The sequence below is a fragment of the Gasterosteus aculeatus genome, chromosome 4 (assembly GCF_964276395.1).
Source record: "Gasterosteus aculeatus chromosome 4, fGasAcu3.hap1.1, whole genome shotgun sequence".
In the NCBI taxonomy this organism is placed as follows: Eukaryota; Metazoa; Chordata; class Actinopteri; order Perciformes; family Gasterosteidae; genus Gasterosteus; species Gasterosteus aculeatus.
Window position 1 is genome coordinate 16059448 of NC_135691.1, and position 23861 is coordinate 16083308.

The window sequence follows — 23861 nt, forward strand, 5'->3', positions numbered from 1 at the left end:
ACTCCCTCTGCAAACTTGGGAGTGGAGCACTACACTGAGCACAGTCCTTGGCTGGACCTTAGCGTGCCTGCACTCATTTGTCTGACACAATGCCTTGTTGGAGGGATTGCTGATCCACTGCTGCAGTAGGCCTGCTGGTCTGGTCATTTTACCTCTGGGAAGAGAGGAAAAAGCAGAATCTAATGCCTGCAGCCCTCAGGCCGGGATGTTGTTGATGCACGGCTGACTGAACACGAGTAAGGAGGAGCTGTGGGACAGGGGGCCGGTCGTGTGTCTAGCTGAAGCTCACTCGCACACCACTGCCTGCCCAGTTGCCTGGATTTGCGCTTTGCAAGGAAAGCAGTAATGGGATTGTCTCCGAGTGAGTAAAATGAGCTGGATGAACCTGCAAAAAAAAAAAACGATCTGACGAGATGCAGCAGACAACACAGCATCCTGTGGAGGCATTTTCTTTCCATTGCTATCATCAACTGGCATTATTGAGAATAATGGTGTTCTTTATCTGTGCTAAAGTCGATCCATCGAAGGTAAGCATCATTAACACTAAATCAGTTTCTGCTGTGTTTCTTTCTCATTGTTGGCTCAGTATCGTGTAGCCTATTATGGTTTTATTTTTCCATAAACATTGTCCGTTCATGCTTTGTTGCCGGTAGAGTTGTACTATATAAAGCAACAATGTAATACTTGGCCACATTTGTTACCAGCAATAATCCTTCTGCGTTATTATATTCTGGGCGAGGATACTTTAGTGGCGTTGTAGGTTCTTGCCAAGGTTCAATGTGCACAGTAGTTTGCCAAGGCTGTTACTTTTATTTGATCGTACAGATTGTAATGTGTAATAAGGTGTTCTATTCAGCTCCCTGTTACACAAACGTATTCACTAGAGGTGTCCATGACATTTTAACTCTTTTGTTTCAACACTCGCTTCAAGAAAGGCCTTGTTTACCCCTCTTTACACACGGAATTAACATTGAAGTGCTGCATTAGATTTTGATATGGCTACTAAAGAAACTTCCATATTAGCATTATTCCATACAGATGAGCCAAACACATGCAGCTGAAGGCTGGCGCATGCGTCTGCGTCTTTACGCACCGCTGTGTCGAAGCACTCGTTTCAATTCATGGTTCAAAAAGGCTTGCGTGTGTTGCAGAGCAATTCACCGCCAGAACAACAGGTGGAGTAACGTGTTTTTGTTGAAGACTACAGAGAGTCACGTCTTTGTTTATGGAAGTCTTGGATTGTTTATTTATCAGAGACTTTATTGCCCCGTGCATCGACACTGTTGCTTTTCATCGCGGACACATTTGTCCCGTATTTTCCTCCACGACATTGTGCACCTCTCGACCGGCAAACCAACGTTTGTGGAGATCTGCCTCCATGAATCCAACCCGCCAATGACTGCTTGTATAAGCGGTCATATTTACGCATTTCTTCTGACAAAAGTTCTTCAATCTGATCTGTTCTCTCGTAAACATTCTTCGTTTTAATAATGACGGGATCGGGCTATGAAAACGGAAATGTGAGACTCCGTAAAGGACGTAGTTAGCAGACCAATCGCAGCCTTGGGAGAAAAATAGGTCGGCGCACGCAAGGAGGTGTGAAAAGACACGCAAGGGGCTCTTGCGTCTGGGTTTCCTTGCGTCGCTCTGAAAACGCAGAAGCACAAACTGGGCTTGAGTTGTTCGTATTAACCCCATGTTCTCTGCATTTCGGTGTGTGTGCTTTCCTAGAGAAAGTCATGCAGCCTCGCTGATCCTGCCCCTCCTTTCTCAACCAATTTTCACTTTGTCTCCTTAACTCCATGACTGCTGTTTTATTCACAATTGTTGGGTGATTAACACCTGGGAAGATGGTGAATTTAAACGTTTTGCTTTGCAAACATAGACAAAATACGAGTAACATTATTTATTATTGTCCTTAAGTAGCTCAAGAGGTTTCTGCTCTGCACCAGGATGTCTTGGGTCGGCATACTGGAATACTTTACGGCTGATATTGACTTTATATCTCTCTTTTGCTTCGTGCTTTTGCTGTAGTAGTAGCTGGCAAGCGTAGAAATCCAGTCAGCTTAAATAAATGCATTAGTACTCAACAAAGACGTCAGGACTGCCATTTACTTTTCATGCCAAACCCATGCAGGCTCATTTCAGTAGAGGTCTGACTTGTAACTGCTTGGCCATCCTCAAAGTTCATATTTTTATGAAACCATAATTCAGGACAGACCAGTCGTGTTCGGTAAAACGTTTATCTCGGAAGTGTAGATACTTGGGTGGGCCGATGAACAATTAATGAAATTGCATACTATTTATCTGAGGAGATCCTTTAGGCAGACCTGCACTATACAATCCTCTTGGCCTGATCCTAATGAATTTTGCATTTTTAATGAAGCTAAGTTATAAATAATTTGAGTGTCCGGATATACGGTTACAATGACCTACGGCATCGAAGACTCGCCGTGGAAAGTAAAATCCTTTTTGGAGCACTGAGCTACATATATACAGGAATATCAGTTTGGGGAAATTACAGAGATTGTGCCCACATTGTGAAACTGACTGTTTCCTCCTGTTTACAGATATTCATGCCCGATCAACGAAATTGATGCATCACTGCCCTGCTAACCAAATGTGAGGTTATTCGAAGCTGCAGCAGCAAGCAAAATCTTGTCTGAACTGAAAATGTCTGATACCATAGTCGCCCTGTCCAACCACCAAGTTAAGAGCCCAGTTCCTCTGCTCCGCATAGAGGCCCTCACCCCTGAGAGTCCGTACAGCATCTCGTCACCTTCACCTGACTCCAACAGCAGTCTTTCAAACCTGAGTGACAGAGAAGCCAACTGCTCTCCTGACATCAACGTACCAGAATGCTGCATCAGCGGCGGCTCCTTTGTGGATGGCTCCTACAACACCGCCATAGCACAGGATAACATATTCTGTGGAGTAAGCATGAACCTAAACCAAACTTTTATTGCCACACCTGTTGATGGCAGTGGGAATTTCTGGAACGAGAACTTGAGTCGGATGAGCAACCATGAGACGGGATCGGATAAGTACCAAACTGTGAAGACAGACTCAGGAGATGGAAGTGGCAGTGCAGTGACTTCTCCAGACTCTGCTGGGAGAGAAAGCCAACTGAGTTCAGGTGAGACTTCCCAAAGGAGCTCCACCGAGAACGTCTGCTGCTCCCTGAGCTCTGGGGAAATGGTAATAAGGAGCAACAGTTATGGTCAGGATCAGTCCCTCCTGGTAGGCTCGTTCCTGGATGAGTCATTTATCCCTCTGGCTGCGGGCCATCCAGAGTCCCCTGCTGAATCTAACCTACTGTCAACTACTCTGCCGGAGGCCCTTGGAAAATTTGCAGAAAGAGGCACTGAAGAGAACACCGACTACTCGTGTCTTGGCATGACATTTACTCAGGCAGACCTTCCCACTGAGAAAAACGATATGGCAACACCCAACTCTGTTGTAACTCTGCCAAGTGAGAATGAGGGAGGTCTTTTGATGACTTTTCTCTGTGAATCATCTCCTGCAGATTGTGAAACCGAGGTGCTGTTAGCTGGTGTTGAAGCAGAGCTGGGTCCTTGTCTCCCTGGAGTATTTACACCAGAACAAGGCAAGACCTTACTGTCTACTCTGTCAGCTACACAACAAACTGATTTGGATATTCATACTTCCACTCCAGTGCAACCTGGTAACCCGATGCCCTGCCTCCCCCCCTTCCCAGAGTCTCCCTGCACTGGAAATGCCTTCAGCCCAGTACTCCACCCTGTTAAACAGCAGCAAGTCTCTGTGCCTGCTAACGGTTTGGTTGCAGGACTGTCGCCGTCTGTCAGCAAAGTCAAGAAAATGGAAATTAAGAAGTTTCCCAAGTCAAACTTCAGCAGAGTAAAATCTAAAGTTGTAACAAAAAGTATGCATCGAACGCCAGTGTCAGGCCCCGCTTCAGTGCACAAACCCTCACAAGCAAACGTGAACCATAAACCCACTGTAGCACAAAGCGGGGCGCCTATCAAGAATGGTCCTGTTAACTTCAGGAGCAGCGCTGCAGTTCTCTCCACCGCCAACGGAATGGTCAATGATGCTGAGAGACGAGTAAATAGAGAGGCCGCTAATTTGGCCGAAACAATTCTACAGTCTGGAAATACTGCAGTGGATGAACCGGGGACGAGTAGAGAATCCCCACTCCTCCAGCATCCAGTTGCAAATAAACATGCTTCAGCAGTCCAACGCAGTAACCCCAGCTCTGAAGCAGAACAGACCGCCTCAGGCCGAGTAGCAGGCGCTGCGGCGCTGCGTCCTGCCAACCAGACTCTTTGCTTCTCATCCATGAGAATAAAAACAAACAAAACAGGCCAAACGGATCCCAAACCAACTCCAAAAAAGGGCCTGTTAAACAAATTTGATCTCAGGTCAGGCTCAGCTTCAGGCGAGCACAAGCCTTCTGTGCTGAAGATGCGGACTCGCTGTTCATCCGACAGCTTATCATTGTCATCTCGACAGTCTGACATCCACGTGGGGCAGACCAAAGGGAACCTGAGCGGCTCTTCCCTGAATAAACTGACTGAGACCACAAATGCACCGTCTAAAATCTCACCAAGAGACGTTAAGAGGATCAGCCTGGTAGTAAGTATGGATTTATAAAGTAAACAAACTAATTATCTAATTATTTTGGACACAGAGATTTGGTTGGAGCTTGTGGGGGTTTTGTTCTCTGAATAATTCAAAAAAGCTGAGTGAGAAATTGCTCCCTTTCGCAGGCAGAGTCCAGAAAATCCACAACAGCAGAAATCTCCTCGAATGAGAGTAAGAGCAGATTTTGGGGACTGACGTCTCCTAGACAATCAAGGGGAACACCACATTCACAACCTCTAGCTGCCAGTCCCAGAGCAGCCATTCTGTCAACCAGGCGGTGGCCGGTGGCCCAATGGAGGGATGAGAACAGGACCTCCAAAGCTGGAGGGACACCACAATCAAAGCAGAAGAGCAGCAGTAAGACTCAACAAACAAATGCTGAACATGCTTTGCATTTTCTTTGTCATCCAGTTAAGCTGAGCCTGTGATAACAGAACTTTGTGAAACGCATCCGTGGTTATGTTCCTGTTGATATTTCTTACCAAATTTATGAAAATCTGCATTTCATGGCGGAAAAACGTTACAATTTATAATGTTAATAAGGCCAATATTTGGAGTCCAACGTTTGGGCTAATATACGTCATCAAATAAGAGAATGTTAAAACATCTAATCAGACCCCCATCTTGTGTGGCTCGTGGTCCAAACGTATGCTGTACCTTTTCTTTTTTTTTTTTTTAAGCAAAAAAAAAAAAAAAAAGAAATTACACTGGGTACACTTAGGCTGCAGCCTGAGACTATGGTTATACTTTGAAGTTTTCCATTTGTTTGTTAGACAATGGGAAAGTTGACCTGTCAATGCCCGTGAATAAAGATTGACAGTTCAGAATCAGCCCTCATGGGTCTTGTGACCTACCTTTGACCAGGCCGAGAGCTAATGATTTCTTAACTATTTCCTCAGCTGTGTAAACGAAGAGTTGTGTAATACGCTGCATGTACCTGAAACAAGCCCGGTAGAGAAGTTGACTGACTGTAATTGGCAATGTAGGACTGAAATCAGCACCAAAGGTGCATTACGTGCTGGAGCTGCTGCAAGTTCCTTAAGCTACAGCAATGATACGAGGGCTTTATACTCAGATTACTAAACACAACGCTAGATTGCTGCCATCATTTCAGAAATGTATTTTAGGTGGCTGCATCTGAGCATATGCTGTCATACACTGAGCTGATTTAGGTTGTAGTGAAGCATTCTCTCCATCAGAGGGTGACATTCTCCTTCCTCTGATAAACCGACTGTTGCCCTCCTGATGAGCTCAGCCGTGTTCCACAGGAACCGTGTTGGATACAGATGTCACCTCGGGTCTCTTGTCCAGGTCTTGGTGGGTGTGGGGGGAGAAACAGCCTCTGCGTTTCATAGTAAGCGTCCCAGGGAGGGAGGGGGCTCTTCCTCTACTAGGAAGCCAATCTGTACGAGTGGAAAAAACGCATGGGAAGGAAAGGGAGGTTTCAAGCTCACCAATAGTGTCAAAGTGACAACACAAGGTTCAGCACAGTACAAAGTATTCACATTCTCAGGCGCCTGCTACTGAAACGCTTCACCAAGATTACTTTGTTTAACATAATCCATCTTTCTCTTTTTGTGTTGAATTGTATTTGACATGTGAGCTGTAGTGACTAAGATGCATGCAGGTAAGTTTTATACAATTTCTATATTAAAGAAAGCTGCTGGGGATCATTTAAAGGTTTCATAAATTGAGGTTTCATAAGTTTCATAAAAATAATTTGTTTTCTATAGCTTTCTTTGTCCAAAAACGGATCATTATGCTACTACTCGTTATGACAATAATATTGGCTGCTGTATTAAGCCCAAAATGGTCCAATCTGGGAGCTCTGTGGACAATTTTACTGCGTGCGTGCGTGTGTGTGTACTCTTGACCAACGTGCTGGTAAGATTAGTATGTGTATTTGTCCTTAATGAACCCGTTCATGGAGCTGACCTTAATGTTTTGCTCCGTTGCGTCACAGGCAGTCAGAGAGGTCCGGAAGCAGGAGAGCCGTCCCTTGGAACTGCCTCAACAGCCAGTATTAAGCCTCAGCTACATGGATCCCGACCTCCTCAGACTCCCACTCGGCCTTCCCTTATGGGCCCTCCCCCTACTCCTCCTTCTAGACTACCACGCAGGACCCCGGGACCCTCCGGGACCCTTGCTGAGGCCAGTGTGCTGAGTGGAGGCTCTGGAAGTACACAAGGTAAACCTAACAAGGGTTTATATTGTTTGTAGAAATGAGATGTTCTGTCCCTAAAGGCTATTACATAAATATTTAAAATCCGTTTAATGGAGGTGGGTTGCATCGTCCGGCCGCTGAGTTTTTTTGCTTTTTAACAAATCTGGACATGGAAGGGAGGAGCCTCAGTTCCTAATGGTGACCCACTTCAGGCTTGGACGTGAATCTCCCTTGAGCAAATCTCTCTCTCATTTAATACCTCCACTTTTGCCAATATACTAGATTTTGCATCAGACATTTTGCAGATTTCTTTACTTTGAAATCTGCATGAAAGAGCTAAATTCTAGTCCTCTGGCTGCAAATCGTTCTGTGTTGCTTTGGGTGGTTCTGATGGCATTTTATATTCTTACTGGTGTGTTGTATAAATACAGAGCCGTGTTAGACAGCAGGCTCTCTTCAATCGGAGCATCCTGAACAGCAGGCGGGTATATGATTGGCTAAAAGAACTGGGGACCCCCTTTGTGGTTGTCATGGCTACTGGTTTGATTCCACTCCAGTTCACGCGCCGTGTTTGCCTGGAGGACAGTGAGCAGACAAACTACAGCGTCTGAGGTGGAGAAAAGCAGCAGTTTCCCTTTCTTTTTGATAAAACCAATGGCTGGATACACAGGACTTCGAAGCTGCACTTGGACTGAATTTTCATCCAATGTTGTCAACAGCTCCTCTTTATTAGCACAGCGCAGTGCAGCATCCAACTTTGATCTCACCCTCCTGACATGCCTGCTCATTGGATCCTATCGTTTTTGCATCCTCCCTTTGTTAGCTGCGCTTAACAGAAACGATAGAACGCTTTGGAAAAGTAAGTGAGACTGGAAGATGGTCATCGTTCATGGAGATGTGTTCAATTGAAAGAGCTTCTGGAGATTCAGTTTATTTCAGAGGACCTGAATTTATGTTTTACATGCTAGAATTTCATTCTGTCATTTATATATTTTATTTCATATTTACTCTGCTTAGGTAAAACTACTCTTAATAGTAGAGTGGCATTACCCATCATCAATCTGATTGATCATTGTCGTTTACCTAAAATATTACATTGGGGCCCATCCTTAAAATAACAGAATCGTTTCCTCAGCCTTGTTGCACTCATTGCTCATTGTGGTCTGTTCACAACACAAGTTGACTGACATTTCTGTGTTGATTACAGCAGTACTACATTTGAAAGCAAAGGGATATGAATGTGCCCAGTGAATTTATTTTGGTGATTTGTAGTATTTAACCAGTGCTTCTCTATCTTCTCTGCTTCTCGAGGTTCTGGAAGACCTCCACATAAGCCATCCCCTTTCAAAACTGTACTGAAAGCTAGACTCCTCACAACCCCTGGGAAAAACACTGGGCCATGTGAGAATACATCTCTACATAAACTCACATTATTTTACATTTCAGACTTTTCAAATTTGTTTTCCCCTCTCCTTTAATGTTGAATACATTGAGCTGAAACTTTGATGCAATTTAAGTCCATTTTTTAACTCCCTGTTGTATTGTTAAAGTGAGTAATATCACATTGATTGTTGCATTCCTAACACACTATGATAAGGAAATGTCCCTATTAAATCTGACTTGTGTTGAATGTGACTAAACTCAAAAGGCTATTGTTACTACAGAGTGTTGTTTATTTTGTGTCGTAATCACACTAGACGAGGGCCGTTTGATCTTGATTGAATTACATTTAGCCTTATCTTAGCTTTTCCGTTAAATTATGTTTGCGCAAACCATTTCCAGCTTAAAAGCTGTCAGCGCTTGTGTTCGGTAGTGAGTGCTCCGTTATGGGTCAGATTAACTCCAGCCGCTGGTCTCACCTGGACCTTCTGCTTGTTACAGCTTTGGCCACAGCATGCAAACCTGCTGCTCTCATCAGTAAAGGATCTTTAATCAGTCCTCTGAAAAGAACTTCTGCAAGACTTCTTCGTCTAACTTCAAGTGCACAAGGTAAGAGTTCAATTGTATTTACCTTTATTTTTTTATGTGTACTTTGCGATGCATTCCTTCCAAAGTTGGAAGCTTTCCATGGGAATAAACTAGAAATGTTGGGGTAATTTAATTGTATTTACCTTGTCATATGTGTGACATCATGCAAACGTTTCTACATTTCCAGCTAGGCTTGCGTAGTTTTGTTCTCGACAAAAACTAAGTCACCTGTGCTTTTACTCATAAATCTGCAAAGAAAGAATGGTAATATTCCCGCGCTTAACTTCCTCAGTGAAAGTTTGCGGAAATGTTCTGCCCGTTTGCAACCCAATGTGTACCAACTGAGTTTAGATGGGCTTTTTTGACAATATGATTTGGCATCCCAACATAATAGGAATGCAGGATAAGCCCCATAATTGGTATTGTGCCAATATGTTTAGCTTTCTTCCTAGAGACCTAATATATTAAGGCGTATTAACGTATTTTAATTGATTCAAAGAACCTTCACTGCCTTGATGTTTCAAAAGTTGGACTTGTCTTTTTTTTCCCTCCTGTTTGAGACTGTAAGCCAACCTGTATGTATCCTGTGAGGCAAAGGAAAAGGTGGCAAATAAGCCTAAAAAACACTACTGCTCTAAATAAACATCAATAATTTAAGGTAATAATTTAAATAATGCAGCTTCACGGTTTTAATGAGAGAACCTCACTAAAAGAGAAGGACAAACGTATATCGCCGCTGTGTCTTGTATCCAGAGAGTTGTTCTCAGCTGAAACTACTGCTACTCTTACAAATGGATACATTTAGGTATTTGAATGCTGCTCATTCCTGTGAGAAACATGTTTACAGCGGTGAAATGTGCTCCGTTGTATTGCTTGTGTTGCTCTCCGCAGCTCCTTTCAGGCTCCTCTTGCGTCCTGTCTTTTAAAATGTTTTAACGGCGTGGTTAAGCTTCTAGTTTGGCAGAAAACAATTGTCTCAGAGAGGTGCGCCAGCCACGCTCGGCTCATTAGACAAACACATGTACGTCTGTTATGTCTTTCCATTCCACTGCCTATGACACAAGGAGTGTAAGAGAGCGGACGAGTGAGGGGAATGAACTTGAATTCCCATTGGCTGCTTATGTGCTGTTTGCTCCTCCCACCCCACCCCCTCTCTCTCCCGAGCATCCTGGCTCTGCCACAGCACCGCCATCATTATGCTTGGAGATGCTGCTTTGCTCTGCTGTGTATGGTCCCTAAACTGAAGCCGGGCTTTACCAAGAGGATTAAGGGATTTTTATGTTTTTCCCAGCCCCTACTGCATCTATTTGGATGTGCCAGAAACCACTGGCAAGCCTTTAACCTTCCGTGTTTTCCAGCCTCCACAGCTTGGATTTTGATTTTGAGTTGAGAGACCTGCCATGCTGAACAAGGTGTCTTGTGCTTTTTTCAGAGCGGTTTCAGTGCTGTAACTCTTGTTATACTTTTTTTTTTCTCTGGTCTGCTTCATCTGAGGCACGATAAATGAGACGCACAATGGCATGTGGTTCGTAGTCCGCATCAAGCCTCTGCATTTGGAAACTGTATTTCTGTTTTCTTTTTACGTATTGTTGGCTAAAACCATTGGCCATCTTTCTTTGTTTTGGAGAGATGTTATGGTCCCCAAAGCTCTCCCTGTCGAACATCCACGTGCGTCTGACCGCTAAAGGTTTACTCCGAAACATCCAGCTGCTGTCAGGATGCAGGAAGAACACTATGGTTTTCCACGCAGGTCTGTCTTGTTATTTCTTCTTTCGACGTGGGGTTGTTGCGCCTCTTTGCTATAATATCAAACTAATCCTACCAGTGTTTGTTTCTTTACATTTACACATTTAGATCTGTACAGTGAGCTGCGGCTGAAATCTATTTTTTTTTAAGATGGCTGTTTACTGTTTACCGCAGAGCATGAGGTTCATCATTCATTTATCCACCGTGGTCACCAAAACACGCAAACCTTAGCAGAAATACTGCATTATACTAATATTAAATTCAGCAATAGTTATTTTTAAGCAAACATAAAATGTTAAATAGTATTTTCAGAATGACTTATTTTTGATGACCCCTTATTATATGATAATGTGCCTGCTCACTGGGACATCTAGTTATCTTGTTTCACCCTGAGATATAGCAAAGTTATATTGGTTCTTGGTCTCTGGGTTGAACCCTGTTGAACAGGATTGTGGGAAGACGGTTCTCTCCTGTGACGCCCACATTAAAAAACCTTTTAGTTATCACCAATTATGATCATAGTTTTACATAATTTAAAGGTTTCAGTAAATAATAACAGTTACAATAGGTGTATGCCTTAAGTTAAGACATTTATTTATCCATTTATTTTGGACAAGGCTCCAGTGAATGTTCCAGTGATGACGTGTATTGTGTATTGTGTATTGTCAACGAACCACCATAACAAGTGCCTGATTGTGGGAGTCACCCATCCTGCAGTGTGCTGTGTCTTTATAGCAGCAGGGCACATGTCGAAATGGTTCAAAACGAGGGCAACATGTGTCATCGGCTCTATGTTCAGACACTTGATGAAAATGGCTGCAGCTCCTCTGTTGCCATGAAACTGCAGTCGAAGGGAGCGATGAGCAATGTGCTTATGTAAAGTTAAATTAAACTATTTGTGTTAATAGATAATAAAAGCCACATTGAAGTTAAACACTGTAAAATAACAGATAAAATAAGATGATTCTAACTCCTAGATATTTTGTAACTACGTATGAGACTTAATACAAGGCAGCCCTGAGAGGGAATGTAGGATTCTTGCTTAAACTCTGCTGATCAGATGTAAATTTGAGGTCATTCAATATGCGACTCTCTGATCGCACCACCAAAATAATGTGTTGCATAATGTCCACTGCTAATCTTTGAAACAAGCCCAAGATCTTAGCTGGGGGGGGAAATACACACACATATCTGCCATCAGCGAACATGCCTACATTCTGTCTATTTCAATCTCGCACACACACACAATTATCAGGAAAGTTGTATTTTTGAGGATACATTTTTATTATTTAACAACAGTGCTTTCAGTCAATCCAAATTGTTAAACGTCAATATTTAAGAAAGTAAATGGGATGTTTTGGCTGTGTGAACTATTATTAGGCAACTAAGTGTCCCGAATTATTTTATTTATTAGATTAGAAAAAATAAAAAGGTGACCAATATTGCCATCCCTGCCAATAACCATAATGAGCCTTTCTATTGATGGAGTCTGTTTTTAATCAACCTTTTGTGCAGCAGCCCAGTCTAGATTCCTCTGTAATGCACTTGATATAAGGTGTTGATCTCACTACTGAAATACACATCCCCGATGTGCTTAATTCTGATTCTTCCGCAATTTGATGATGTACAGCCATACTGCTGTAACTCAACAGCCTGAGCTTGTTCTGCTGGCCTGTTTGTTTGTGTTAACCGTGTGCTCTTTGCACAGCTAGCAGAGTGCAACATTATTTAAGGAAATCCTTGTAGATTTTATGAACTGCAACATGCAAAGTATCAAAAGCAGAGCAGCACCGTTGACTCATTTTGTGCGGCTCTGTATCAAAAAAGATTAGTCTGTTTTGACATTTCCCGGGCCCTGTTCTTCGTACGTGGCTGAGTTAGCCGGATAAGATTACATAGATCAGGCTTTTCGGTTCCACGAAGCAAGTTTAGAAAAGTCACCATAGCAAAACTTGAACCTGCTGCGGCGCAGATCAAATCAGCTGAATATCTTTATGAACTATTTAGCGCTTTAGATACTTCTGTATGTTCTATGTTTCACTTCAATTAATTAAATGTCTTATGAATAATACGTACATGCATATTCAAACTCGTTGGTCTATATGGTCATATACACATGTTTAGACACACATGTATGATAAGCGCATACAGAATATGTATCCTCGAAACGATTAAAATTGTAACCATTAAATACTCTTTGGGCTTGTTTTTATCTACTAATCTGAAAGACGAACATTATTTTCGCTAGCTCTTTCTAACTTCATTATGCATTTTCCTGCCATCTTTGTTTCAAGTGTAGTCTGAAATGAATTTCCACACGCTCAAGAACATGACAATGTTCAGCAGGTTGGAGAATCAGAGGCCAAAACACAGAAAAGGATTCAGCTGGCCTGGTGTTTTGTTGGTCTTGGAGGCTGTTTTATGCTGAACAGTTGACTTTAGCTCTGAGGCCTCTAAGAAACTAGTTTCCTCACAGCTGTGTGAACTCAACCCTCTGGTGTGAATGCAGAATTGAATTATTCAGATGAAAAGGATCTAGCTTTTTTTATTCTCACGTAGGTTGTTGTGGTTAATGTTCCGTCACCACAGTGTTGATCCTGCCAGCCTGGGGTGCTGTTCTCTCTGCAGTATTCTGTTGACCCCATTGAGCCGAGACTAGCTGCTCTGCTAGATCAGATCAGATGTGTAAAGTAGGCATGGAAAATATTTCCTCTGGTTACATTAAATACATTCTCCTCACCCCCAATAGATACTATGTGGTCTTATTTTGAAAGGCATCTCGATGCACGCATCATCACAGTTGGAGCGAGGGTTATTCTGGGATGGACCCTGTTTAGTGCATCTAAATTTAGCTTGAACGTGCTGCAGGTCTTGTGGGTCATAAAGGGAATGATTATAATAACACTCAAGCTGCAGTTGTGCCTACATAGTATTAGGGACATGCACTTTAGTGGAGTCTGTCGCATACCTTTTTTGTTGTAGATTTAAACACTGCGATTTACTTTTAGAAATGTACTTGCAATGTCCGTGTTATATTTCAGTGATCTAAGCGGAGTGAGCATCCCCGCAGGTCACTGGTGGTACCATGAGTCCCACTCCCTCGTATTCCCCATACTGCTCATGCTGTTCTCACTGCCGTGTTACATAACGCTCATTCCAGTCTCGTAAACAAACTGCCTTTTTTAAAGAAACTCACCGATGTTCTTTCCTTCCCTCTTGTCAACTGTAACCCTAGAAGGGAGGCAGCCCCTCTGTTCTGATGCCTCATGTTGCACAGAGACAAAATGTTCATTAGCAGGATTGATGGTCGCTATTACGGCGGTGATGCATTTATAGAGCTGATGTAAATCAAAGCTACTGTAGCATGGCCTCGCTAAAATAAGTTGTCCTGGGTGACCAGTGTCTGCACAGCACTAGAATGAATTAGGACATAGAAAGCTAATTGCATTTAGGGGATCCATTTTTACGTTGAGTCTGTCACATGAGCGGCACTGGGATTCATCCGATGGGCTGATTGGGCAGAACCGTTCCTCACAGCAGAAATATCCCAGGTTTTCACATTGCTTCTGTGACCCGACAGCAGTGTATAGGATTGGTGCTGCTGCCTGACCGGCTGTGGAGTGGGGGGCTTTATCATGATGATCACCGTTGTCACGACACTCAACACATGTTCTTTCACAGTGGACAAGAGCAAACCCAAGGCCACCTCCCGCCAGCAGGCGCCCCAGCAGCAAGCGCCCCAACCGAGCCAGCGCAGTGGACCTCCGGATGTGGTGCCAGCGAGTGTCGCCGAGGGTGACCAGAAGGACCAAAGCCTCCAGCAGCTCACGGCACTCCTGGCAGCCAGCAACCGCAGATTTCAGGCCGTCGCCATCGTCTTGCAGCGAACTTTGGCTGAGGTATTTACATTTTAGTTATGACCGGAAGGTATTTTAATTACTGACACATGCGTTTGTATATCGGTATTACATATTTGCCGTCAGTAAACATAATCTATCATGAATGCATATGCGTTTTATTTTATGGAAAGCTGAGATGTTTATTATGTCAGATACATTCAGGATGTTTTGGTTTAGTACACACAAAGTCTGAATATATTATGACTGTGTTGAACATCGAATTCGGTGTTGTGGCACGGCGGACCAAATGGCATGTGTATTTACAGCAGAAGCATGGGGGTGATAAACGAGTATGAGGCCTGTAAACAGACCTGCTTGGAAGCTGTCTAACACAAAACAGCCATGTTGTTGTCACCCGATGAACAAGCAGAGCACTCCTTGATCAAAGAGAAAATCTGCTTCGTTTAAGAATTCTTCTTAATTGTAGCAGAAGACTTTGTTCAACGGAAGAGCTGCTCTTATTCTGTACATCTGAACGCTTCTCCATCTTTGCGTTCAGTTGTACCTGTCATAGATTCATGGGTCCGTCAGGCAGGCCAGCATGACACTGACAGCTGTTAAAATATGGAATTTTAAACTTACTGTTTGTTTTGGATGTTTTTTTCCAAGAACTGTGTGCCCAAAGATATGAATCTACAGCACTCCTCTCCTCCCGTGGGTAGATGTTATTTATTATTCGGTTCTTGTGTAAAGTAAATTTAGTCAGAATCTACAGTGTAATATGTGAATTATGAAATTGGTGTAAAGTCTGATAATACAAATTAGTAAATTGTTTTATTTGATCTTAATTCACAAAGATTTAGCTGATACACCAGGCACTTTTACATGTTGGTAAAACAAATACTGAATGTCCAGGGGGACCCATGATATAATTGAGATTTCCTCTACCAGTCATTACCAGTGTTTAACAATGCTGTTTCATCCACTAGTGTTAAACATCTGAACACCAAGATAGTTTTGTATATTTTAAGAAATATTACATGTCATTTAGCAGACGCTTTTATCCAAAGCGACAATAAGTGCATTTCAACCACAGGGATACAAACTCAGAAGAACAAGAAACAAGAAAGTGTAATTTCCGCAAACAAGTATTCTCCTGATGTTGTAGAGCGTGTATCTACAGGATCGTGTTGTCCCAGCGGACATCCACTGAGAGCTGTCAGACAGGCAGAGATCCGCGCCGCCACCTGGGTGTCCGAGAGTGGGAAGGAGGGAATTAGTTGGGTATCATCGGCATAGTTGTGGTAGGAGAAGCCATGCGAGGGAATGACAGCGCCGAGAGAGTTGGTGTAGATATATAATTCAATACAGCTTTTTTTTAATGTCCAAGACTGAGACAGTTGAGGCCTGATTCAGTGGCACAATGTACAGACATCAAGTCTGCTAGGACTTTCCTGTAGAGGCCGCTATGAACTCGCCCCCGGACCATATCGGATATTGTTGCTGCTCCTCTGACGCATCAATCAGCACGCAGAGATGAGGCCATATCTATGAATTGCACATGTATGAGATTGTTAAAGGGATCAAATACTTGTTGCTAGTTTCCCTTTCTGGTTCGTTGTTGCCATGAAATGAAAAGTGGCTTGTTCCGAAGTAAATATAAAGCAATGGGCGACTTACTGAGAGCCAGGATCTCTGGAGGAAAGGACAAATGGAGAATCTTCGCTTCTAACATGAAACATGTGGGCTGGAAACAAGGGGGACGTTTACAAGAATTGAACAAACGTGTTAATCTGGTTGTGCATGTGAGCTCTGCAGCAGAGAACTATTTCAGAAAAATAAACCACACTTGTCTCCATCGTAATAAAGAGTCACTCATGCACTTATTTCCTTTGCCCTGGATTACAGCAACTCACTTTACTGCCTTGCTCCAGAGTTTGACACCAGACAGATTCCTCATGGCAGGGCTCTGTATAGTTGCAGCTGTGCCTCCGTAAGCTTCTGCCATTACTTTTCTTTCTTTTTTTTATTGCTGCTACCAATAGATGAAGAAATACAGGTATTTTGTTGATGCAGTGAAATGTCATTTGCTCCTCCGGGGGTTTAGCAGGCCTCCAAACCAACATTTCTACATGTTGTAACCTGCGTTCTCATTCCACTCCATACTCAGTTTTTGAGAGAGAGTGTGGAGAGTACTGACTGATATATGGTGAATAAAAAAACAAAGCTAGTGAAAAATCTGTTGAGATTCCCTCCTATGTGATGTGTTGAAGACATGTTTTGTGTGCAGATGTTGGACTTGTGTCTCTGTCTGGATCGCAGGGGTGTGAAACGTACTAAAAACAAAACATGCTTGTTTCATCTCACTGAAACAGATTCCAGTGGAAAATGTCTCTCACAAACCTTACTTGCATTTAATCTAAAAAAAAAATCAATACAGTAAAACAAGATTGGAAGGTATTTGTTCCCTGGTGTGTTGGAGTGTGATGCAGTTCATCAGCCCATGAATAGGAGGCAGGTCCTCCCCTTCATGGTGTGAGATCCAGCTGTGGACCTGATATGGTTACGAACCGCAGCCAAACACTAAGTGTTATCTTTTAGATGGTGTGTGTGAGCGGTTCGACATGCCTTCTTTCAGAGGGCAAAAGCTGATTCAACCATGCAGCATAGAAATGTATGTGCATTCCCCCCCCGAAAGAAACCGTTCAATGATTTATAGTCTCGAGATAATTCAATCTGCTTTCTGATATTCTCAAAGAAATTACTTGATTTGAGTCATGGCTCTTCGTCTGCCATCAAGTGTATTCTATCCCTGACATGGTGGCATATTGATACACGTCTACTCCTCCCACCCAAATAGATGTCCCTTACACTTTAACAGGCTTTACCGACTTGGTTGGTAAGATGATCTCTTAATACTTTACTGTAATGACTTGTCCTCACACAGGAGATGTTATCTGGTATAGATTGCAGCCCTGCAGTGTACGTTAGTGATGCAGAGGGCTGAGCAGATGATTGAATGTAGGTTTGGATGCGAGGTGGGGGGATGGTGGTAATGTATCCCCCCGGGAAGGTCGCTGCTCGGCACACGTCCTGCTCCCATCAGCCTGATGTCAGACAGCACAATTTATCCGTTTGCTCCTCTCCGGCTGCCTTGAGTGCCGCCTTAAAGCGACCTCGCCCCGCTGATGAGGAGGCTCTTCTTGTGCGCGCTGTAGCCGGCCCCCTTTTGGTGTTTGTTTTTAGGAGTAATACGGTAGTGCACTCTGCAGTCACTCTGCTCAGCCAGCAGAGCGGCTCTTTACAGTCCTGCCTCAGATGTAGTCGGAGCAGTCTAGGAGGAGGAGGTGTGTGGAGGCGGTGTGTCCACCTGGACCACTGTTTGTCCCGTAGTACTGGATCTCTTTAGCCGGAGAGGGAAACTCCAGCTAGCAAGCCTCAGGCTGTGGCTGGATCATGGGCTGTTCTGGCAGCAGAGCGTGCCTTAGTGCGCCCTGCGCTGCACAGAGGGTAACTGGCTTCTACATTTTCCACTCTGCACTGAGGAATAGCTGCAGATCCGGGTTCTGGAATGACCGGCTGGGCTATATATCTTTTGTAGCCTGAGCAGTGAAGTCCTCTTCCACTTGCTCGGCTATTATGTCTCGGCTCCATGATTTAATTATGTAGGCTGTGCGATGTGCTGTCTAGTGTGTCGGGATGTTTATGTGACTTGCATAGTCAGGACAGGGCATTACAAGAAAGGTAAACAGTTTTTGGACAGTATTTGAATGCGTCAGTTTGGATTCTTTTTGAGCACTGCAGCTACAGCCTCCTCTTTACTGCAAAACTGAGTCAGACGGGGAGAAGTAAAAGAGTTTGGCTGACAAAAAGCAAGTGCACAGACTGAAAACACTAGACGACTCTCTGTTTTTCCTTAATCTCCTTCACCTGCTCTTGTGGTGCAGCAGATATATTTGCTTTTCACCACAATATCCTGGAAGGAAAGACTGTTCAATTAGATGGTTATGTGTCAAGGGTGTTGCCGTGGCAGAGCTCTAATAGTGAATAACTGGATTTGTATATATTTATATTCAAGCTGATATTGTTTGTTTGGGGTAATAACGGCTCACAACGTTTCATTGACCTCTTCGTGAGCGTGCGTATGACTGTTAATATTTGGGTTTTTTTCTGCAGCGTGATGAAGCAGCTAAGCAGAGCAGCGACCTGTGCGAGGAGCTGGCCAGCCTTCGAGGAGAACTGGGTAAGTCACCTTGGTCTCACGCCGCCCACGTTAAAGTTGTTATCGCCAAAGCACACTGCCGGGTCCGCTTCACGTTGCTCTTTTTACTATTCTTATTTTTCTTTTCATCATGACTATCTGTTGGTCTGCTCGGTTCCCTGATTTTGATGCTGGGATGTCTTTCAGTTATTGATCTAATTTATTGGTGCTTTAAGTTTGAGCTTCATGTGACTCATTATACAAACTTAGTCTCCCACCGCATTGCACACTTCTCGGTACTCTCATTCATGCAGATCAATGTAATCTCTATTTTAAGTCATCATGATGTATTCTTATTTGAGGTAGCTAGTACGGCAAAGTAGCTCCCATGAATGAAATATGACTCTTTGTTTGCAGAGGAGGTCTCACTCCTGTTTGCTTTTGCCGACCAGATAGATATCCTCTGTGGTTCTTCCTCTGCCCGTTGATTGCTTCGTCCTCGGCTGTCATGTGTGTTTAAGTGTTGCTGAGTAGACTGGTGAGCCTGTTCCCTGGGGAGTGGAAGGCTGACCTCTGACCCCGCACAGGAGGGGCTCGCAGTGGTGGAATGCAGCGCCAGCTGAGGCCTTGTGAAGTCTCAGTGACCTGCGCTTTCTGTCCAGCCTATGCGCTGTCGCACACAGTGGACTTGTATGTACAGACACTTGCGCGCTCCCAATACACTCTCACTCACCAGCTTTCATCTATCCTGCACGAGGCAGCAGAAGTGTTGGCTCCTCCCCTCCCTCACGACCTCGGGACTTCCACATGACTGCTCTTATGTGCTGAGCGCCATTATATCTGTGCTTTACTACATTCTTCACGTCGGGGAGGCTGTGAAACCTACACCGGCTTCCTATGGCCCGTTGGTATTTGTGTGTAGTGAAAGATGTTTTGAAGTCCAGTAACTTTCTAATAGATTTTCTTTTAGTTAAATTCCTCAGACTGTGACTCTTCCACAGTGATCTCACTCCGCATACAGCCTTAAATTACGTCTTTGGCCCACAACAACTTGTGCTACAACCACACCCCTTTTCATCATCCATCACACTTAAAATGATGGGGATCTGCACGATCTGTAACACCATCACCCTGCTGACGGTTTTCCAGAATGCAGCTTCCCTCCTCTGAGCCATGAGGTGTTTTTGCGAGGGTGGTTTTGACAAGAATGTCTCATACGATATCTATCACACATGGTTGTGGAGTGCTGGGCTCCGTTTGAGCTTTACATGCCAAAGCCTGATAGATGGTCCCTATGTGAGCTTGGCCTCTGTTCCTGTGTCTGCTGCTGTTCTTCCACTCTTGGGAAGGCAAATCTTCATGCTCGTGCAGTGTTTATACTGTCACTTATCTGTGAAAAATGGACTGGAACTTTATCTGCATCCAGACAGCATCAGGAACACAAAATGTATCTATTACTTTTAATCTATTATCCGACAAAGTGGTTCAACACAACTAAAATTACAACCCTCCATTCAGATTCAGATGTGTTAATCAGTAAAGGCGTGAAATACAACATGTGGCTCTCTTGGCTAACGTGGCAATCCTCATATGTGCAAAACATGTTAAAGGGCATGTTATGACCATTTTTGGTTTCCATGGTAGCAGATCTATGGTTTTAGAATGGGATATAAATAATAAGATGTTGTAGAACGGCAGAGATTGGGTTACCCACATGTTTCTGCGTAGTGATGGTTTATTGTCTTTACCTGTATTTGATACCAAGTGTTTGAAGGAGAATCACCGGCTTAACGTGTCTGCAGAAGTTCTTGTTCTGCGCCGCTGTCTTTCTCTCTGCACACCAGACGTTCCCATGGGCTCGCTGGTCCAAACAGTCTGTGCACAACCACTTCAGCTGGAGACAGGTTGTGGAGGTGGTCACTGTCACCCACTCCAGAGCAGATATATAAATAGTTGGGGGGGATTAGTAAGACTGATTTACTGAACAAAAGACACCAATTGCACACATTTCCAAATGGCAAATTAGCAGCTGTGGCGGGAACAAACCTGATTTAAGAAATCTTAGTTACTTAGTTACTTAATTACTGATTTCTAGATATTGTGAAACATTTGTTACCATATCCTCATCTGCCTATAAATAACTGCAGTGTAGTTAGCATATGCACTCAAGTGCAACAGCAACCTCCCCTTGAAAGTCAGATTTTCCATTCCTTTTTGGAGCCCATTAGTGTCGCACATTTGCACCGAGGGAGAACTTTGCGAAACTGTTTCTTCCATTTCCCATATTGCATTTCTTACACAAGCAGTTACATAAAAGTTTTCCTCTGGCCTATTTAATAAAGCAATAAGGTACAAGAGGCTATACTTTATTGTCCAATAATGTAACAGTTCAGGGGCTTTGTTAAGTCGGCAACCCTTCAACTGTTACATTATTGCAGATAAAGTACAGCCTCAAGTACATTATTGCTTTTATAATACGGTTACCAGCGAAATTAGTAAGTAAATAGCTGCCTTTCAGCACAAAATAGTTGTAGCCACCAAACGTTGTGTATCTCATTTCAGTAGTCTAGAGAAAAAATAGTCCCCGTACGTGCATATAAACTGCATCAGGTCCCGTATCTCATTCACATCGCTCATGACGTCCACCATAACTGTCTGGTTGCAAAAGCTCACTTTGCCCGAAACCAATCAAACCGATCATTTGTGGGATTTCAAGGGGTTTTTGGCAATCGGCACCGAGCTAAAAGCTAAAATGTCAACTAACGGTCGCGCAAAATCAAACCTGTTTGAGTGAGCAGTGAACGCTAAGGGCCGGTGTGAACAGCAACTGTACATTATGGCTCAATAATGTACCCCCCGTGACTCACTCTCAACCAATCACAACGCTGGATTTCATCTATCCGTATTATGATGAGTAATACAGTCTACACCGCTGCACACCATGCAAATGTCCTGGCACCTTTTAACCAAGATGTGGTAAAAATCTTTCTGCTGTGTCTCCAGTCTGCTCCGTCCATTCATCTGAACGCCTGGAGCAGGAGAAGGATGAGCTGCGTGTTGCTCTGCAGGAAGCACTGCACAAACTACAGGAGAAACACCGCAACGACATGGTCGAGCTGGAACAGAGACTTCAGGCCTTCTACCAGGCTGAGTGGGACAAAGTCCACCTCATCTACCAGGAGGAGACCGATAAGTGCAAGACTCTCATGCAGCAGCAGGTTGGTCCCTACTCCCCTTTGTAATATTTGGAATCCGTATCAGTAATGTATAAAGTTCACTTCAGCTTTTTTTGTTGCTCTCAACACACATACACAATTTTAATAAAAAAACAACCAGGGCAACAAAGTTTAACTACTCTGTAAAATGTTAAAATGTATGTAATTTGAAACCAAAACAACGATGAAATGGAGATAAAAGTGCAAGGATGCTCAAATTGGTATGGAATGATTGTAACAGGATACTTGTAGAATAATAAAATGTTCACCATGGCCTGATATTATTCAGCGACTCTTATTAATTAGATGTAAAGCTCTGCGGAGGGACTCGATATTGTGTCATGTTTAATGTTGGTTTGTTTCAACTTGGTTTTTCTTCAGGAGAAAGGTAAAAATGTAACCTAATCCTAATGTAACTTGGTGCTTTGTAATGTCTTTCTGTTCTTGAAGTTGGAAGAGCTTAAAGCCAATCATGAAGCAATGAAGCTGGAACTAGGGAGCAGCCATGCAGAACAGCTGCAGTCTGTTAGACAGCAGTATGACATGTCACTGGAAGGTGAGAGAACAGCATGTGACTAAATTAATGAAGCTATTCTACTCTATAAAGTTGTATTTTATCATTGTTTTTTAAAGCTTTTAAGTGTATTTTAACTGAATATTCTACTTCAATAAGTGCATGCATTTTTATAATGCACCTGAAATTGTAAATATATTTGTTTATGTGGTTTAAGTTATCTGAAATAATTCTTATGATTATCTTAAAACTCTTAAGAGCTCAGCAAAGTCCACAACCAGGAGCTGCAGTCTCTGGAAAAAGCTCTTGAAGAGACGGGAGCCGCTCTATCTGTAAGCTTGACTTTTGTTTTTCCTCTCATCCAAGAAATTCACACCAACAATAGCATGTCAGGGTTAACTTCTGAACTGATGATCGAGTGTATGAAAGCCTCACTCTGATACTCTGCTGCGGCGTGCACATCCACAGGGACGGATCGAAGAGCTCACTGTGGAGAACAATGCCCTGATTGAGAAGTTAGCTGTGGTAGAGAACAGGAGGCAACCGCTGCACGAAAGGAGCCAGGTACTCTTATCTTTTGTCCTTTTTATAGCAGGGCTCTACTTGAGAAACATCTCATGACTACAGTGTTTGCAAAACCATTAAGACAATGATTACAAGAGAGTAGCTACCAACAAACACTACACGTTGTATGAAGAAAGGTGCTCTATATCCGTTTTTTACCGCGTAAAATGGTGTGAACCGGTTCAAGTGTTGAAACTCAGCACTCTGCCTCTCTGGCCACACTGTAGATTTTAATTTCCCCTGAGTGCTGCTGTCAGTGTTAAGTGGCTTCCACAGGTACTCAGCGCTCTCCCCTGGCACAGCGGCGTCATTAAGGGAACCACCTCAAGTTACCTCGCCACTTCACAACGGCTATTAATAGAACCGCAGGAGCAACAGCTCAACCTGTACGGCCACCTGTTAAAAATGACCACGAGTAGTTAAACACCACCTTCCTGCATTCCTTGTGTGAGACGCCTGCTCGTACACCGCTTCATGGTTCCTGTGAGCCAGCAGCATTTGTTTTAGATGAATTTGTTGGTAATGGTTGGTGCCCTCTGTAGTGTGATACTGGATTTATGGCCACAGGACTTTTCCGAGTCTGGCTGAACTCCTTCTTTGAGGTTGTTGACAGTCCCTGAACATCTTGGCTCTTGTCAGTTGTCCCCTCAGAAGGACTCCCACACGCTGTATCTGGAACAGGAGCTGGAGAGCCTCAAGGTGGTACTGGATATCAAAAACAAACAGCTGCACATGCAGGAGAAGAAGATGATGGCGATAGCAACACTGGTGAGACCTGAGGCAGATGGTCATGATTGCCTGGCATCAAAACGAGCAACACTCCAATGAGTGATTCATGTGTTGTTCCTTTCAATGTTTTCCAGACCGAGAAAAATGTGAAGTTGGATGAAAGCCTTAAGAAGGTCCAGCAGGAGAATGAGGACCTCAAAGCCCGAATGGAAAAACATTATACACTGTCAAGGTAAGAGTTCACTGTATGAACACCAGACATTTCACTGAGAGAGCTGAAAGTGTGCAGAGAAAC

The 23861-nt window shown here is 43.5% G+C and overlaps 1 protein-coding gene across 7 annotated transcripts in view; it reads left to right on the plus strand.

The window, feature by feature from the left end:
- The window catches only part of mtus1a (microtubule associated tumor suppressor 1a), a 25142-nt gene continuing 1281 nt past the window's right edge, over positions 1-23861 (plus strand). The window contains exons 1-15 of one of the 7 annotated variants that reach the window (XM_078101500.1): positions 31-527; positions 2571-3136; positions 3527-4617; positions 4752-4983; positions 6590-6814; positions 8102-8191; positions 8672-8779; positions 14186-14403; positions 18520-18586; positions 21548-21762; positions 22210-22315; positions 22532-22605; positions 22742-22837; positions 23477-23605; positions 23701-23798. In XM_078101500.1, coding sequence (XP_077957626.1) covers positions 2674-3136; positions 3527-4617; positions 4752-4983; positions 6590-6814; positions 8102-8191; positions 8672-8779; positions 14186-14403; positions 18520-18586; positions 21548-21762; positions 22210-22315; positions 22532-22605; positions 22742-22837; positions 23477-23605; positions 23701-23798 — 3212 coding nt within the window. In that variant the 5' untranslated portion in view covers positions 31-527; positions 2571-2673. Of the gene's footprint in view, positions 528-2570; positions 4618-4751; positions 4984-6087; positions 6254-6589; positions 6815-8101; positions 8192-8671; positions 8780-9841; positions 10509-14185; positions 14404-18519; positions 18587-21547; positions 21763-22209; positions 22316-22531; positions 22606-22741; positions 22838-23476; positions 23606-23700; positions 23799-23861 lie in introns of those variants that run through there. The other 6 variants (XM_078101498.1, XM_078101501.1, XM_078101499.1 and 3 more) reach the window with 6 other exon arrangements.